At 42.2% G+C, this 16803-nt stretch overlaps 1 protein-coding gene across 1 annotated transcript in view; it reads left to right on the forward strand.

Annotated features, from left to right (window-relative positions):
* Nucleotides 1-220: 220 nt before the first annotated feature.
* Nucleotides 221-16803, forward strand: part of sesn1 (sestrin 1) — a 71755-nt gene continuing 55172 nt past the window's right edge. The window contains exons 1-2 of the mRNA XM_042220328.1: nucleotides 221-331; nucleotides 1582-1901. Of these exons, the coding sequence (XP_042076262.1) occupies nucleotides 1623-1901 (279 nt within the window). The 5' untranslated portion in view covers nucleotides 221-331; nucleotides 1582-1622. The remainder of the gene's footprint in view (nucleotides 332-1581; nucleotides 1902-16803) is intronic.

Raw genomic sequence — 16803 nt, forward strand, 5'->3', positions numbered from 1 at the left:
GTGAAAGGGGGGCTGCTGCTGCTGAATAAGTGGATGATGGGAGATGTAGTTGCTAAGCGCTACAGTCAAATAGAGAACCTAGGCGGATAAAGAATACAATCCCCATAAACGCTTCCCCCACGAGCACAGGAAACCGCCCACCAACCAATCATCTTCCAGAACCTCCCCGAATGAGTTCGGCTTGGGCTGATTGGCTAATTTGCCCTGCCAATCAAACTTTTACCCTGAAGTTGTTACCTCCTCTTGTTTCTACGCTGGAACCAGCGTTACTGGATAGTGGGGAGGCAAGTCGTCCTGTAACAGGAGAGAGACACCAAAGAATGTGGATAAAGTGAGTGTTTTAGAATGACACTGTTTGGTTTTCAGTCTCAGTGAAAGGTTTGTGTGTGGGAATTTTTTTAAAGAGCGGCGGTGGAGGCTTTAGTGCCGTCTTTGTTAACGGGCAGCTTGAAAGCCCTGGCACGAAGAAAAGAGAGATAAACAAGCAGAGAGATTGAATGGATTTCACTGACACGCCGCGTATTCTTCCTATGATATGCCAAGTTAATATCAAAGTTAAAAGCCGTTAAACCGTAAACCATTGTTAGTATTTGCAAAATCAAATGCTGTGGCAGTGAATCTAATTGCTCTGACTGTGTTCAAATCCTGTTTTGTTGTTTTGAAAGTTGCTAACAAAGATTAGCAGAATCATGTGGATTTAAATCACGGATGCAGCTATTGCTTTTTAAATCTGTTTAAAACATGTGGTTAAACCTCATTATATTAGATTTTCTGCAAATCTGAGCAGTATATCTTCAGAGAATTATTTGGCTATATGCTGAAATACATGGTGTGATGATATGCTTTAGATGTGTAGTTGATTTATGCACCATTTTGAGAAGTTTATTTAATGTTTAATCTTAAACTGGGGTTTAAAGACAACAGGAAGGAAGTGCAGTGATATTTAGAGGTGTTAGTGACCAGTGTTTTGTGCCAACTCAACTTTGCAGTTGCTAAATGTTCAACGATGAAGTGCTAAAGAGATTAATAATTTATAATTAATATTTATATGTAATTTTTTTTTCTTGTCAAAAAGGGAAACAGATATCAGCAAAAACATAATAAACAGTGGCATCATCTCTTCTCCACAGTGTTACATTACACACTGGTACAGTACTGACATAAAGTTTCACACCCTTTCTTAGGGCAGTAATGTGGTATAAGAATGGAAGTATGGAGGATGTACTTCTATGGCTCTTCCCTGGTGCTGAGAGAGACATTTTTGTTTTCCCTGGTAGAGCAGGGGACCCATGAACCGAGGGCCATAGTCCTTACAACAGTGGCTTCAGTTTGATGCTGTGTGTCACTCACCCTCTCTCTCTTTCCCTACTCCCCCCCTGCCAAAAGCCAAAAGTCCATTAGCTGTAATATCCAAATTATGGCAAATGAATTCATGAGATATAGGGTGATATATCTGTGTCTTTTATAAGTGGTTCATGTTATTAGTTGGAGTCAAATTTCTCTGATGCTACATCTAAAAGCATAATGCACTTGCATTAACAAAAAGGTGATGCAAGCCTTTCCTGTCCTGTTTATTCGTAGCCTTTTGTGAGACAGCACAAACGGTAGGCCCGCATAAACTGATGGAGGTGCAGGACCAGGAGTCTGTGGGGAGATGGGACAGGCTGGGGAGCCGGGATCCCAGCTCCAGAGCTGATGCGATAGAGAACATCTGCCAGGAGGTCATGCGGAAAGTGGAAACCATTGGGCCCATACCGCCGGTGGCCCCTCTGTCCCTGGCTTCAGGGAGTCCTCCAGGCAACGATCTGAATGACATCCTGGCCCATGTCCTTATGCTCTCCAGACGGTGTCCCTTTGAAGATGTCAGGGAGCGTTGCTCTCAGCTTCTGCGAAACATCCAGGTAAGAGAGTCACGGTTTTATGATGGGGAACTGTGTTGCATTACGCTGCACCCGACTGTGATATGTCCTCTAGAGCCAGTGTTTATTGTATTGATCTGCAGCCATCTCCCTCTCTTCACCTCTTCATAAGCATTGCAAACACTGTGGTTTAGTAAAAAGCTCAGTGTGACCGCTGCATGGTTTGTCAAAGGGATTACAGTCAGTCACACAATGATACACAAAAATATAGCTGTCCTAACCTTTCAACACGCTGCCAATCATTTTTACGGTGAGATTTAAACTAAACAGATAATCACTGGTTGATTAAGATTTGTCTTTAGCATTAAAGCTAGACATAAGATTTAAGTTTTTTTATTGCAGAATTTGAAAACAAATTTCTTTGGCTCGTGGCTTACACACACTGAGATCTTCCAATAAAAATATTGACACTGCACATACTGTATGTGGGCTTTCTCAGAGAGTTAAGACGTATTTACTGAAAATAAGTAATGCTCTCCATTATTAACAAAACACAGTGTGACACAGCATTTTTGTTTTCACTTTGGCTTTTTTTTTCTTTTTCTTTTCAAGTCCGTTAAGTCTGCCTGTGTTGATTTTTAAATAAATATCCTGGTCATTGTTGTGTAGCAGGTGGCAGTGAATTGAGAAAAAAAATATTATATTGAAGCTGTCAGACTTGGACATGGATACATGGTACTCAGTGAATCCTGAAAACAAAAATCTATGGGAGAAATGCGCAATGGTGGATGGTGGGGGGTCCTTAAAGTTAACAGGAGAAATATAGATAAAATTAAATAAGATTTATTAGACACACAGTTGGGAAATTTACATGTGGTATATGGTAGCAAAAGGGATAGAGTGGGAATAAAATAAATTGATGCAGCCATTAAAAAAACTTGAAACAGTAGAAGAAAAATGTACACAGTACAAGGTAGAAAGAAATTTAATCTAAATATAAGTGAACAGATAGTTTCAGATGCCTACTAAGAGCAAAATGATATAACGAGTATGACTGAAAACTATTGCACATTGAAATACATCAAATACAAAGAACATTTACTGACTGAGCATTAGAATGGGGAATAAAAGTGATTTAAGTGACTTTGATCGAGGCCCAGGCTGGCCTGAGTATTTCAGGAACTTATGATGGACTGGGATTTTTTTATTTTTTTATTTTTTTCCACACAATAATCCCTGAGGTTTAAAGACAATGGTCTTAAAAAGAGAGAATATCGAGTGTGAGGCACTTCTCTCAGAGCTCAGAGGAGAATTGCCAGAATGCTTTTAGCTGATAGGAAGGGAACAACTGAAGTAATCACTTGTTATAACCAAGGTGTGGAGCAGCAGAAGAGCAGACAAGTTTGCATTACTGTTTGCTAATAGGAGGAAAATGTGGTTACAATTACCACACGGGCTCATCCAAATTGGATGATAGAAGATTGGAAAAAGTTTGCCTCGTTTTATGAGTGTCCATTTCTGTTCCAACATTTGGATGGCCGGGTCCGAATTTAGCATAGACGACATGAAAGAATGGATCCATCCTGTCTTGTATCAATGGTTCATGCTGGTGGTGGTGTGATAGAGTTGGGGATACATTCTTGGCACAGTTTAGTCCCAACTGAATATCCTTTAAACACCACAGCTTACCTGAACATTGTTTTTGACCATGTCCATCTCTTTATGACTACAGTATACCCATCTTCTGATGGCTGGTTCCAGCAGGATAACACGCCATGTCAAGTCATCTCAGACTGGTTTCTTGGACATGACAATGAGTTCGCTGTACTCTAATGGCTTCCACAGTTCTAGGGGGATGTGCTAGAACAAGAGATTCGCATCATTGATGTGCAGCCAGCAAATCTGCAGCAATTGTGTGATGCAATCGTGTCAACATTGGGCAGAATCTCTGAGGAACGTTTCCAGCCCTTTGTTGAATTTATGCAGAATTTATGTAGTTCTGAAGGCAAAAAGAGGTCCAGTCCAGTACTTTTTAGGTGTACTTAATAAAAAAGTTGGTGACTGTATCTGTAATACATGTATATTTATAATAAATATTGTGCTGGGTTTATTTTGTTTTGCCACTATTAGCTATAGAGAATGAAATATTACACTTATCCTGGGTCTACCCTTGTGTTTGCTGTGGCCTGTTCCACTTAATGAGTCCTGTAATAACAAACAAACACTAACCCCAGTAGCTTTGGATGGCCTGACATGTTGTTATTCTGAGGAAATGGGGTGTTTGGCCGTGGCTTTAGTTCCTGTTTGTGCGGAAGTGTTTTTTGAAGATGGAGGCGAGGGACAGGCAGAGATGAGAACGGGAGAAAGCTGCTTTGCGGGTTTAGCTGTCTACCACGGTACGCGCCGTCTGGTATTTCTGAATTATGCTAAGCTGCATTTGGGCACAGCTTGCCAAAGGTTGCATTTATGAGCCCACAGTTAGCTGATGTAGCTCTGGTCCCATGGTGGGAGATCCCTCCTGACACACACACACACACACACCTTTCTCACATTGTCAGGGTTGGAGGGGCTAAAGGGAGGGGTGCTCTGGCTCAGACAGCCTTTAATTCCAGCAGATCCGCTGATTAAAGACAAAATCTTTGAAAGCACAGACAGTCTTTTCCTCGTGTCCTCTAGAGGAGGAAGGCATCCTGCTTAGTGAGAATAATATACTCTAAAACCCACATGGCTCACATAGCTGTGGGTTGGAGCAATTTTCTGCTTGTTTGTTGCCATAATGAGCACATCTTTCCTGAGCATTTATCAACCGTGAAAGTAACTCCGGTGATATTATTCAAAGGATGAAATGTGCTCTTGTCTGTAGATGTAGCATGAAAAATTATGATAAAAATAATTGCAATAATGCCTAAGAAGAAGGCAAAAAATATTGTGTGTTGGCACAATTTTTTTGCTCATACTTGTGCACATAGATAAGAAGTGTACTGGAGAAGTTATACTCTAGTAATGGACAAGGGCATTTTCTTCTGTTTTAATCCTGGTATCAGACCTTCCACTAATTGTTGAGGAACCCATGTAGCAAATAACGAGACCTTTTTTTTGGTCTCTAACTTTGCCTCACTTTCTTTTTTTTTAATGCAATCCCACTTGGTGTTTGTTTGTTCTTCCTGACTCTGCAGGCGAACTGACTTGCAGGCTTAAACATTTGAGCTATGATGTTGGTCTAGTATTCAGGGGTCACAGGTTCGTTGGCAAAAATAGGGTGATATGTGTACAGGGAGGGGTCGGGTTCCCTTGCGAGGGTCTTCTGGGTAATTGTGAGTCAAAATCGCTTACCAAAACAATTCTGCAGCGTGGTCTTCTGTGGCCTTTGACTTGGCATTCGGCTGCTGAGCTTTATTGATCTCATTTTTATGGGAACCCCAAAGTAAAGATGGGTATGCTTCCAAACACACACATGCTCAGAATTAAAGAGAAACGATAGTAAGTGTGTATTCTGAGTCTGTCAAAGGGGTGGGCAGACTCTGTTGGCCGACTCTCTCTCTTTCTCTGGTCATCATGTCCCCAAACTGGATGAAAGGAACCCAGTCTTGGATGGCTGAACAGAGACGGAAAGTTTTTTTTTTTTCTTTCTGTGCTTTGCAGTTACACCATTGTGTTAGCCCTTTACCCCTACTTGAATTAAGAGCTAGTCTCAAAAGATCAACCTGTTCTTGTAATTTAGGCCTGTGCCTCTCAGATTTAACGACACAACCTGCACCGTGCGAGAATTAAAAGATGGAGTAAATCAGCGGATGAAGTGAAGAATGTACATTAAATACCAAGTGGCCTTAGTGTCTCTTTGAATCCAAGTCAGTCTGGTTCTTATGTGTTCAGCTGTCACTGCACATCAGAACTGAAATGTGTGGTTAATAGTCATTGTAAGAGTCCTGCACCTTAGTCTGTTAGTATCACACCTTGTTCTACAACCAACTTTCTTTCTTTTATTTTGAATGTGCAAATCGCTATAGTTGCAGTCTTTTAAACACCCTAGGAGATATTTAATCTAAGAAACTTTCCTTCTATTCATCTGTTATGACAGAGTCATGTTTTTTGTTTTTTTTTTGGGGGGGGCTTTTTTCATAAAAAAGAAATGCAGTCTGTTTTTCTGAGGAACACAGAGGCATTAGATGTTTTAAGCTCCTGAGTGTTTTCACATACTTATTTAAGCTAATAATGGTCATTAGGACTAACTAAGCAGTCTCTCTAATAAGCACATATGTGTGATTAATTAAGTAAAATGGCTTCCTGGAACTGGCCTCCTCCTAAACTAATGCAGAACATATGGAGTGTCTCTTGGAGATGACGGTAAATATTTAATTATCTCTTTAGGATTGATTTATTCATCTAAGCATAGCCCTTGAACTTGATACGAATAAGCAATCGTAATTGTCAAGTATATGCAGATCTAGCACCTACATCATGACTTTCCTAAGAGTTAAACTTTGAAGTTGCATGGTAGGTTGATCTCTGACTGATTTCTCTGAGACTGTGTTACATAATTTTATTTCTTTTTAATTGTGGGTTAGGCTTGTTTTCAGAAGACATGTTGTCTGTGTAAGCCTCTCTCAATGGTGGAATTCATTTGGTGAGGCTATATAAACAAACATTACTTGTCAACCTTGACAGACAGGTGTGTGGACAGATGCAGTACGGCTTTTCTGAGAAGGCAGGGTCAGAGTCCACTTGTAAAATGTGGCAGAAGTTCAGAGAATTGTTTAATGCTTTTTCATTGCAGTCACAGTGACAGAAAGGTTTGCACTGATCTGTTTTATAAGTCTGTGCATGACTGTGCGTATACTGTGCTGTTTTTTTGTGTTAGTTAATGTACTGTGTGTGCATGAGTTTGATTGTGAATGCCTGGAGTCTGTGTCTGTCTGCTACCTCTGCTTGCTGTGTAAATATAGATAGTGAGGACCAATGATGAGAGGGCCTTGTATTCTGGTCAGATCTGGTGGATTATGGGCACTCTGTGGTTGAACCAGGGCAGACAAAGTGTATGGTGAGAGGGGGGGGGGAGAGAGAAAGGAGCAGCCGTGGAAGCAGGCAGTGACCTTTGGCACAGTAACTGTACAGTGAAATGCACCATGGATATGGAGGACGCAATAGAGAAATAAAGCTGTGGATTTACAGCTGTCTGCCAGCTGGGCAGAGCAGTGGGACAGAGCAGTGATAGGAGCTGGGTGTGAATTCTCTCTATGGGGTGTCTTACTGAGCTAGATGAAGCTTTATGGCACTAAAGGCCCTTTGTCTTCAAGTTTTGAGATGATGATAGTGATAGTAGCACAATGACATAGCTCCTGCCTTGACGCTCCTATTGTAGACCTAAATATCATCACTGACTGCTTTTAGTTACCTGCATGAATTGCTCATTGCTTGTACTGCGACATGGCTTATTGGCCGAGTTGTTATTTTAAACACTGGCATCAGCGTTGGCCCAATAGTTCTGTTAATGCATCCTAATGTGAAATCTTGTACCACAAATGTCTGCAGAGTACAATGTAATAATGAATGCTACCACTATATTGGCTTTCATTTATAAATAGTTGATGTGCAAAGTGGGAACCCTAAAATGATGCTGTACAGATAAAGTGATGAGGGATATTTACCAGAAGGGATTTTTACACAGTTTGAAGATGCCTTCACCTCCCTTTTCTCTTGCTTGCCAGGATATTAAAAGCCATTTTTAACAAACACACAAGCTCCCACTTTGATCCTGGAGCACAGACAGACGCCCACTTTCAGCCAGTACAGCATGTTGCCGGCAGCACACTCAGGAAGACTTAGAGAGAGAGGGGGAAGGGGGGGCATGTGGGGAAATGTGCAACTAGGTCACTGTCAATCCTGTTGTAGATGATAATTTTCCTGTTTTAGCATACATTAGTGGATGTGTGGAAATGCTTTCCTGTAGAATAAGGTTTTTTTTTTTTCTTCTTCTTCTTTCATTTGTTCCAGATAGAGTTTAAACTTCTGCTAAAACATGCAAAGGCTGTATTGTCCTGTCAAAGAGGGAGGGGTGTGTTGGTGTTGTCTTCAGGCATTTGCACAGCATAAGCAGTCGTCATGGTACCAGTGGCATGAGGTGCAATGATGGGATGGGTTAGTTGGCACCGCTACTTGGGGGTGGGGGGTACTTGCTCGTCTGCAATTATTTCTGGACGTGGTATTCAGGAGCTGAAGGGGAGAAAGCGAGGGAGAGGGAATGGAAGTAGAAAAGAGACTCTGCCACATTATGATTGCAGCGCACTGAAGGTCGAAAAGAGCTGGCGAGAGGGGGAAAAAAAGGACAGCAATAAAGCAATGAGTTTTAATGTGTGGAGAAGAGAGGAGAAGGGGGTGAAACCAAACCAAAAGAGGAGGTGGGACAAATGCTGTCATTCTCTGTATTCAGTTTGAAAACAGTGGAAAACTACTAGCACCCCACAACTGCAAACCACTTTACTCTCAAACCTGGCTCAAGACTTGAGTATTTCCTGACAGGGTCCAGATTCAGACCCTTTTGTGGATTATGTTTCCATGACCCCAAATTAACCTAAAGCCCCAAATAAATGATAATTTTGCTCTCTCGCTTGTCTGATCAGGCATTTATTGAAAGCTCAGTTTGACTTGCCCATACACCTCAGGACTGGGAGGAGCAGATGGTGATGTTGAACTTCTTGAAGGGGAGAAGTGCACTTAGAAATCATATGAATAAAACAGCTTAACAGCACATCCAACCAACTCTGTGTGTAAACTCATTATGTCCATGTTTTCATACCTTCAGGTCTTGTTTCGACCTCAGGCTTGTGAGACTACCAAAGGCACTTGTGCCATAAATATGAGTTCAGTCATCCTTGCTGTTGGTATAATGTTGCCAGTAGAAAATTGAAGCTTGCACAACTGTGAATTCATTCTAGGTGTGAAAGATGGAAATTGCAGTCATTTCACAGCTTAGCAACACCTGTCTTAAACAGATTCATCCACAGGGGCAGACCCATTTTAGCAGCAGACTTATCACAGCATGAAAAGCGCAGATGTGACTGATCATATAAATGATACAAATTCTTCCCAGGCCCCTCGTGTCATGTATGTTGGTGCACTGAAATAGTTTACAGGGGTATTAAAAGGTTATCTTTAATTACATTATTGCGCTTTCCCTAACATGTCAACGTGGCCACTGTGAAAAAGATATATTTAGCCTGTAATCTGACAGCTTTACCCTTTGGCAACCTGTTTTTTTCACTGATGGCATTTGACATGTCAAAACAGGTGTGAATAATAAAAGGAACAGCAGCTGAATTGTGCTTAGCTGCTTCAGTTTGATTGGTCTTTTATTGTTCAAGCGTCAACGTCACTTAATGGCTTACTGAACACTTAAATGAGAGAGAGCCATTGTTGAAGTAATCGTTACATTCATAGTTCAAAAATAGTTACAGCAGTGTGTACATGAGGAGGAAAACTGAGTTCTTTCCTGTCTACCTGTCTGTTATGTTGGTATACACCAAGGGTGTCCAACTCCAGTCCTCGAGAACTACTTTCCTGCAGCTTTTAGATGCATCCCTACTCCAACACGGCTGAATCAGATGGTTGGATTACCTTTTCAGCATGCCATCAAGTTTGGCAAAGGCCCGGTAACAGCCATTCATTTGGTTCAGGTGTGTTGGAATAAGGATGCATCTAAAACCTGCAGGACAGTAGCTCTCGAGAACTGGACACCCCTGGTATACACTGTTTGTTTGTTTTTTTGTTTTTTTTCATTGAGGAAAGGATCATGATGAAATCTTTGGTTATTGTTGTAAATATCCTAGGGCATAATTTTGACAGTATGGGGAATTTAGGAAATTATCTTTCAGTGTTCCTCCTGGATCTCAGGTATGCCAAGTGTGAAATGGTGGGAATGAAAATGAGCACCTCCAAATTTTAGGCTATGAATCCAGTGAGAGTGCCCACTTTTGAATCTGGGTGGTGCAGTGCTAGCAACAACATTGGTTTTACCTACAAATATCATATTTCATAGTATAAAAGATGGGCGTAGGTATAAAAGAAAGACATAGATGCTACCCGTTGGTTTGTGAAGATGTTTTGAAGTATTTCTGTCTTTGCCATGTTGGTGTTTTTGTATAGCCGACGTGAGAAGTGAGGGGTACTGACAGTGAAACAACTTGTCAATTACAATTCCTTAACTCATGAGAAAATGAGCATACCCTGGATAATCCTTCTATCTGAACTTAAAAACATAAAAACACAAAATTACAAAATGACTAACTGACACATAAACTCAGCAGGAAAGTATTTAGAGAGGTCAAGTCCGAGGACCATTTTCCCATAGATTTCTAAGGCACCAGAAGTCTTTTCGTAACCACAGCTTGACCCCTTGGTGGCTTTTAAAAAGAACGCTTGTTTAAGCCACTGCATCGGCTTCTCTCTACAGACCCCGAAGCTACTCCCTTCTTATATACCGTTCAAAACAAAATGTTTGGAATTCCAGCAAAGGAGGACGTCGTGTTGCTGTGCGGCAGCAGAAACCTCTTTGTATACCATTTCCTCCAGATGTTATCGTGACCACAACAAGGAGGGTGCAGCCAGCATGAGGAATTGTACCAATGTCTCATACGTAGCATACATTTCAGGAGGTGTTGTCATCTTATGCTGTGCATACATCAAATATAATGCGTGCTGCACAGTGTGGCTGTATGCAATACGGGCCTTTTATCCCTCACACTCTTGCTCTTCAATGTTCGTCCTTTTCCTCAGACAGGACAGGCTGTGGAGTGGTTCTTCATGCAGCATACTGAGGGGTTGAAGTAGATGTAGTTCCTGTGTTTAGTCACAGGGGGGTGCTCTGTACAAGGTTTTTGGCCTTTTGCTCTCATCTCATGTTGCTTGATGGGAATTTTCCATGTGCTGGGTTGAACGCATGCGATGCTGCACATGATTTTAATTTTTTCCTTTCGCCCTGGTCACTGGGCCTTCATGTGAGGTTGTTTGTGTGTGACATTTTCTATTGTTTATGTTCGTCTATATGTGTTCTGTCTGCCTTTTGAACGTGAGTCTGTGTCTGTGTTTACATGTCTAGAGAGTTTTATAGCAGGGAGCATGCAGGATTTTGAGTCATCTGCAGAGCAGGTCACAAAGCATGAATAGCCCAGTGGCTGAGGTCCAGACCTCGGTCTGAGGTGGCCCCTATTAGGATACAAACCACACAGGCTAAGCGCCCGGCTTAGTCAGCTGGAATACAGAAAATATTAGGCACACTTGTTCCTGCTTACACCAGAAAACCTTGCACAACCACTAAAGTGGCACAAATTTCTTGTAATCTTTTCTGATGAAGTAATCTATCATGCAAAAATCTCAACATTTACCAGCCGTATCCTCTAAAATGTGAAAATTTGAACACTGAATTGAAGATATGTTGGTTCCAGTGTGTTATGTGTACAGTCCGAAGAAACTTCAGCTTAACAAACTTTAAAATGACTTCTCTAAAAAAGTATTTGAGATTTTAGGCCATCTGGGTGTGTCAGAATAAATGGGGCCAAATGTAAAATGAGTGGCTATTTTTTTTTTCTTCCCTTTTTTCTTCAAGAGCAGCTCAATCAGAACTGTGCCACTACCATCTCAGATGTATAGTACTACATTAAGGCTTGAAGGAAACAGGCAACACATTAACACAACCATAAATAATGCACACAAAGGCTCGTTCACCCATGTGCACGTCACCCGATCTTGCAAGTACCTCACTTTTTGAAATATGAAGTTAGCTGTGTCAGCACCTGATGGATCATTTCCCATTGGAGTCATTGTGTGGTGCTGCTCACCGAGCAGTGGTGTTGCTCACCGAGCAGTGGTGTTGCTTCAAGCTTTAACCACTGCCATGTTGGCTCAGGATTGGCTGTGCTGTTGTTTTAGCATCAGTGGTATTGTTTCAGGCCCAATGTGTAGGGCTGGAGGGTATTGTGCTCTCTTCTCGGGGGTATTGACCCAGGCTGATGTATATGTTCTTGTTTATGTTACTGGCCAGTTTGTCAGCATGGTGACAGTTTCACACTACAGGATCTCCACATTCCCACAGTCATTCACCTCTGACCTCAGCTCTTATGCTCCAAAGTTTGAATGTGTGTGGTAAAACAGCAGACTGAGAGCGAGTCTCCATCAGTGATTGACAAGTAGTGTTTGCAATAGCTGCTTGAGTGGGTTTGCATCATAGTGTTTACTTAGGGTGGAAAACACACTTTGTATGTTTGGCCTAAATCTAATTATGTACCTTCACGTTGGAGGTTTTTTTTTGGCTTTTACCCCTCAGCTGTAAAAGGCTGACGGAGTATTGTCGTCACCGTACCGGGCGAGCGGCTGGGTGTCCGGGTGGGTGTCGTGGACTCTCAACTTTGTGAACATAAAAACTCAAGAGCAAGGTGGCGTAGAATTTTCAAATTAATACCTTAGGCGCATATCCTAAAAATCTAGTGCGAGTTTAAATATTGGAGAGGTCAGAGGTCAAATGTTTCAGAAATCTTAAGGAAGTCAACTAGGATTTTGATGCTATAGATGCATTTAAACATGTGCTCATATGTGTGGACACAGCAGTTTTGCCTCAGTACATCGTCACAGTGAATTTTGAATAAAGCATTTGCAATTTCAGCTTTAATTTGAGGGGTTAATCAAAAATTTTGCATGAGCACAGCCATTTATGTACATAATCCCACATTTTCAGACATTCAAAGTTAATTATATAATATGATAATATGAGAATTGTCTTAAATACTTGGCTAAATGTCCTTTGCCTAGAGTCTAGAACACATGAAGATAATCAAATGTTGTGTTTTCTCCTTTGAGGTGCTCTGCTAGGGGTTTACTGCAGCCACTTTCAGTGTTGCTTGTCTTTGGATCTCCCTGCATCCACCTTTTTGTGTTCTGTATTGGGAAAGCATGCAGGTGTCTGTTCAGATCAGGTGACTGACATCGCTGCTGAAGAATATCACATTTCTTTGGCGTGAGAAACTCTTGGATTGCTTTTGCAGTTTCTTTATGGTTTTTAGCCATTTGCACTGTGAAGCACTGTCTGCGTTTGAACCTGAGCAGAAAGTTTAGCTCTGTACACTTCCCAATCCGTCCGGCTACTTCAATCAACAGTCAGATCATCAGTCAACACCAGTGGCCCAATTCCTTTGTAGTCCTACATGCCCACACCATAACATTACCTGCACTATGTTTGACAGCTGATGTAGTATGCTTCAGATTGTGAGTGGTTTCTTTTCTCATCATTCTGGTAGAAGTTTATTTTGTTTTCATGTGTCCAAAGAATTATTTTCTGAACTGTGCAGGCTGTCTTAGATGTTTTCTAGGCTTCCTGTTGTTGATTTTAAAAAGCGGTTTGCACCTTGTTGGTAGACCCTCTATATTTCCATTCATGAAGGTGTCTCATGATTGTAGACGATGTTATGAAACCATGTTGTGGAATTGTTTTTCTTAACCATGGAAATAAGTCTGTCATCAAGCACTTTAGTTGTCTTCTGTGGTTTTTCAGACCTTTTGGTGTTGCTGAGCTGCCCAGTGCATTCATTCTTTTGAAGAATGCATCAGATTGTTGGTTTGACCACTGCTAAAGTTTTTTCTGTCTCTCTCTGATAGGTTTAGGTACTTATTTATTTACTTTTTTCAGTCTAATGATGGCCACTTTCGCTTGCACTTAGGGCGATATGACCAAAGTCTCATATCCCGATATAAGAATTCTATCGTCTCGATAACGATATAAATCATAAAAATTTAACATTTTCTGTAAATTCTGTGAATCTCGGGCAGCTCGACTTGCAGTAAGTGTTTCTTTTTTTTTTTTTTTTTTTTTTTTTTTTTTGTGTGTCCCGTTTGGATCTTTAGCCATCAGAATTGTTGTCTTAAGGCCAAGAAAGATGCCAAGCGGATTTATTTTACCAAGTGGATCATCATGGCCTTGCCATATTGGTCCATTTGATTGACCTTTATTATAATTATGAATTTATTTTATTTTCAGTTGCTACAAACGGGACAGACATGACTGGGGGATAGGACAGGGAGAAAGAATGAAAGAAAGAGAGGGAGAGAAAGAAAACCAAAGGGGAGAAGAGACGGTGAGAAGGGGGGGAAGAAAGAAAAAAAAAAACAAAACAAAAAACAAAACAACCTGGGTCACCTGTATGGAGAAAAAAAACAGAAGAGAAAGCAAACAACAAAGAGCAACATAATAAAAAAACAGCACCATCACAATAAACTAGCTAGCAGTAGATATCAGTAGATACTAAATAATAAACGATATTGTGCAGCACGCAAGATAGACAGCGCACAATGTGCTTTGAGGCAGCAGCCAAGAAAGCTGTAGTCCGCGTCTGTGAATACCCGTGTGTACACCTGTGTGCATACCTGTGTGGATCAGCATGCTTGCATTCCAAAGGTTTCTCCATGTAACGATCTGCTAGGGAGTGTGGGGAGCCACAGCCCCGTCCTCCAGGGTATGAAGCAGGTATGGAGGAGATCAAAACTCCAGACATCCAGAGGCCCCCAGAACACAAGAGACCAAGGAAGACCAACAGAGGGGCAGCCGCGCCACTGTCCCAGAAAGAGCTGAGGAGAGTCCCAGATGAGGGCTCACTCAGCAGCCGCGGAGCAGAAGCCAGGGGGAGTTGCAGTGACGCGCCCGTGAGCTCCGCCGGCAGCCAGCTCGTGCCTGAGTGACCGAGCCCCAGGCCGAGAGGCCGGGGGCACCCCACCTCCGAAGTGGCCCGAGCGAGCCCCAGGCTCCAGGCCCCGATAAGCGGCCGCCAAGGAGTGAGCCGGTGTGTACCCGGACGCCCACCCCAGACACAAAGAACCACCAACGCACCGATGTCCTGAGGGAGTCCGCCACTGGCAGGGGAAGTGGTGGTAGGGTGGAGATAGGCCTCCAAACCTTGGAGGGCCTGAGATGTCCCCAGAGAGGTGGCGCTCTGAACCCAACCTGACATATAGACACAGACATACAGGCACACACAGACACAAACATCCATTCCCACCCTCATGCTCTCATATGCACTACTCACATCAACCAACGGGAGACGTAGAGCAGGCGATATGGCCAAAAATATTTATCACGATATATATTTGAAAATTTGCGATAACGATATAACTGACGATATAATTGATGCGAGACAAAATACAACTCCACAACATTACTAGCGCAAAAAGACAACCTTCCATTTATTTTCACTTAAACAAGAAGCTGGTTTTTATGTACATTAAAGCTTTATAAAAATGTAACAGTGCAAATGCAAATTCCTTGCTGAAAGTTTAACCAAAAGGCATTTCCAGTAGAAATGGGCTGACATATCCTGAGCATAACCATGTATAATATCCACTGAAGTTAAAAAGAGGTGCTTTGCAACATTAAACTGCAGTGTGCAGTACGTATTTTTCGGACCATAAGGTGCACGGGATTATAAGGCACATTAAGCGAAACAAAGCAGTCAGATAAATCAAACTTTATTAAACTCATTCTTCTTGCTTCCTCCACTTCTGTACCATTGATTCATTAATGTTGAATTCTCTGCAGCTGCTCTATTCCCATGTTGTTGCAGTATATTAATGACTAACCTCGTATTGTGGATGGATTATCTCAGTTGTTTTCCTGACTGAAGTTTGGTCGTTTACAGCATCCTGCCATGCGATTGCATTTGTCTCTAACCATGAGACTCACGTTAACTTTTATAAGTGGAAAAGTGTTAGTGTTCGTCCTCCAGCTTCACTGTTTATGTTATGCTAACATAGCTGTGTCGCTAGCGATCACGTAGCACATCATTATATACCAGCTAGCCCAACTTCAGTAACCCTACAAACGTCACTGCTGTTTAGTTTCCTGTCTTCATTTATGTTGGAAGTGATAGCAGAGCTGTACGTTTGATTTTTTTCAGAAATCTCTCAGTCAGAACATGCAATATCATGCTTAGGTAACTAGCGAAACTAGCGAGCTAACTTCCGCTAGCTTCCTGCTAACTTCTAACTCCGTTAAATGTAATAATTTGTTTTCATGGATGCCTGGAAGTTAAACTTATAGTTACACCTGGTAAAGCAGCAATGCTGATCGTTTTATTAAAGATGAAAGAATTTAGACAGTTTTTAACTCTAAGTGATGCTGCAGTGTTGTTTGACCTGAAGCATACGGAGTTTAGGACCCAGATTACTCCCAGATTTAAGAGCATCTTAGTCCGACAAATATCGACAATAACGACGGCCGCTTGCATGTTCTGCAAAAAAATGTGCTTTGTTGTGTATCTGACGGACAAACACCAAACCAGTTCCACATCACGGAAGTTGCACCATTTTTACAAACCAATTCTGGTTCATCTGTTTCACTCAACAATCGGCCATGTGCGTATGAAAACAAAGGCACTGCGCATGCGCGTTTTACTCCCATTCTATCGCGATATTTCATTTTCCTATCGTTGCCTAACATTATACCGGTATTACCGTGAACGGTATAATATGGCCCAGCCCTAGTGGAGACAGACATAAAGAGACGCTGTACACACGATCACACTCCCCAAGCGTACTCTACGAACCGGGTCTAGGTACCCTTGCCCCTGGAGGGGGGAACTGCACCCAGACCCAGGTGGTGTTACCCTTTTCCCTGCGGTGGGGAGAGGCAGACCGCCCCGACTCCGCAGCAGCAGGGAGGCCCCACACTCCAGACCGCAGTCGGACGGCCAACTCCTCCTCCTAGCCCCCCCGCTCCAGCAGGCCGCAGAGAAGGGGGTGAGAGAAGACTCCAAACCTCCCTCCACCCGCTCATTGTAGTGTTGATGCATGTGTGTTCTAAGGTGCATTTAAAACCCAGGAGGGCATGGAGCTACCTGCCAGAGAGCAGCAGGTAAGCGCATAGTCCCTCCTGCTAGCCCTCAATGTCTACGTGTATTTAAAATTGAGAGGT

This window comes from Haplochromis burtoni, unplaced genomic scaffold, assembly GCF_018398535.1.
Source record: "Haplochromis burtoni strain Fernald_Lab_line unplaced genomic scaffold, NCSU_Asbu1 Contig_47, whole genome shotgun sequence".
Lineage (NCBI taxonomy): Eukaryota > Metazoa > Chordata > Actinopteri > Cichliformes > Cichlidae > Haplochromis > Haplochromis burtoni.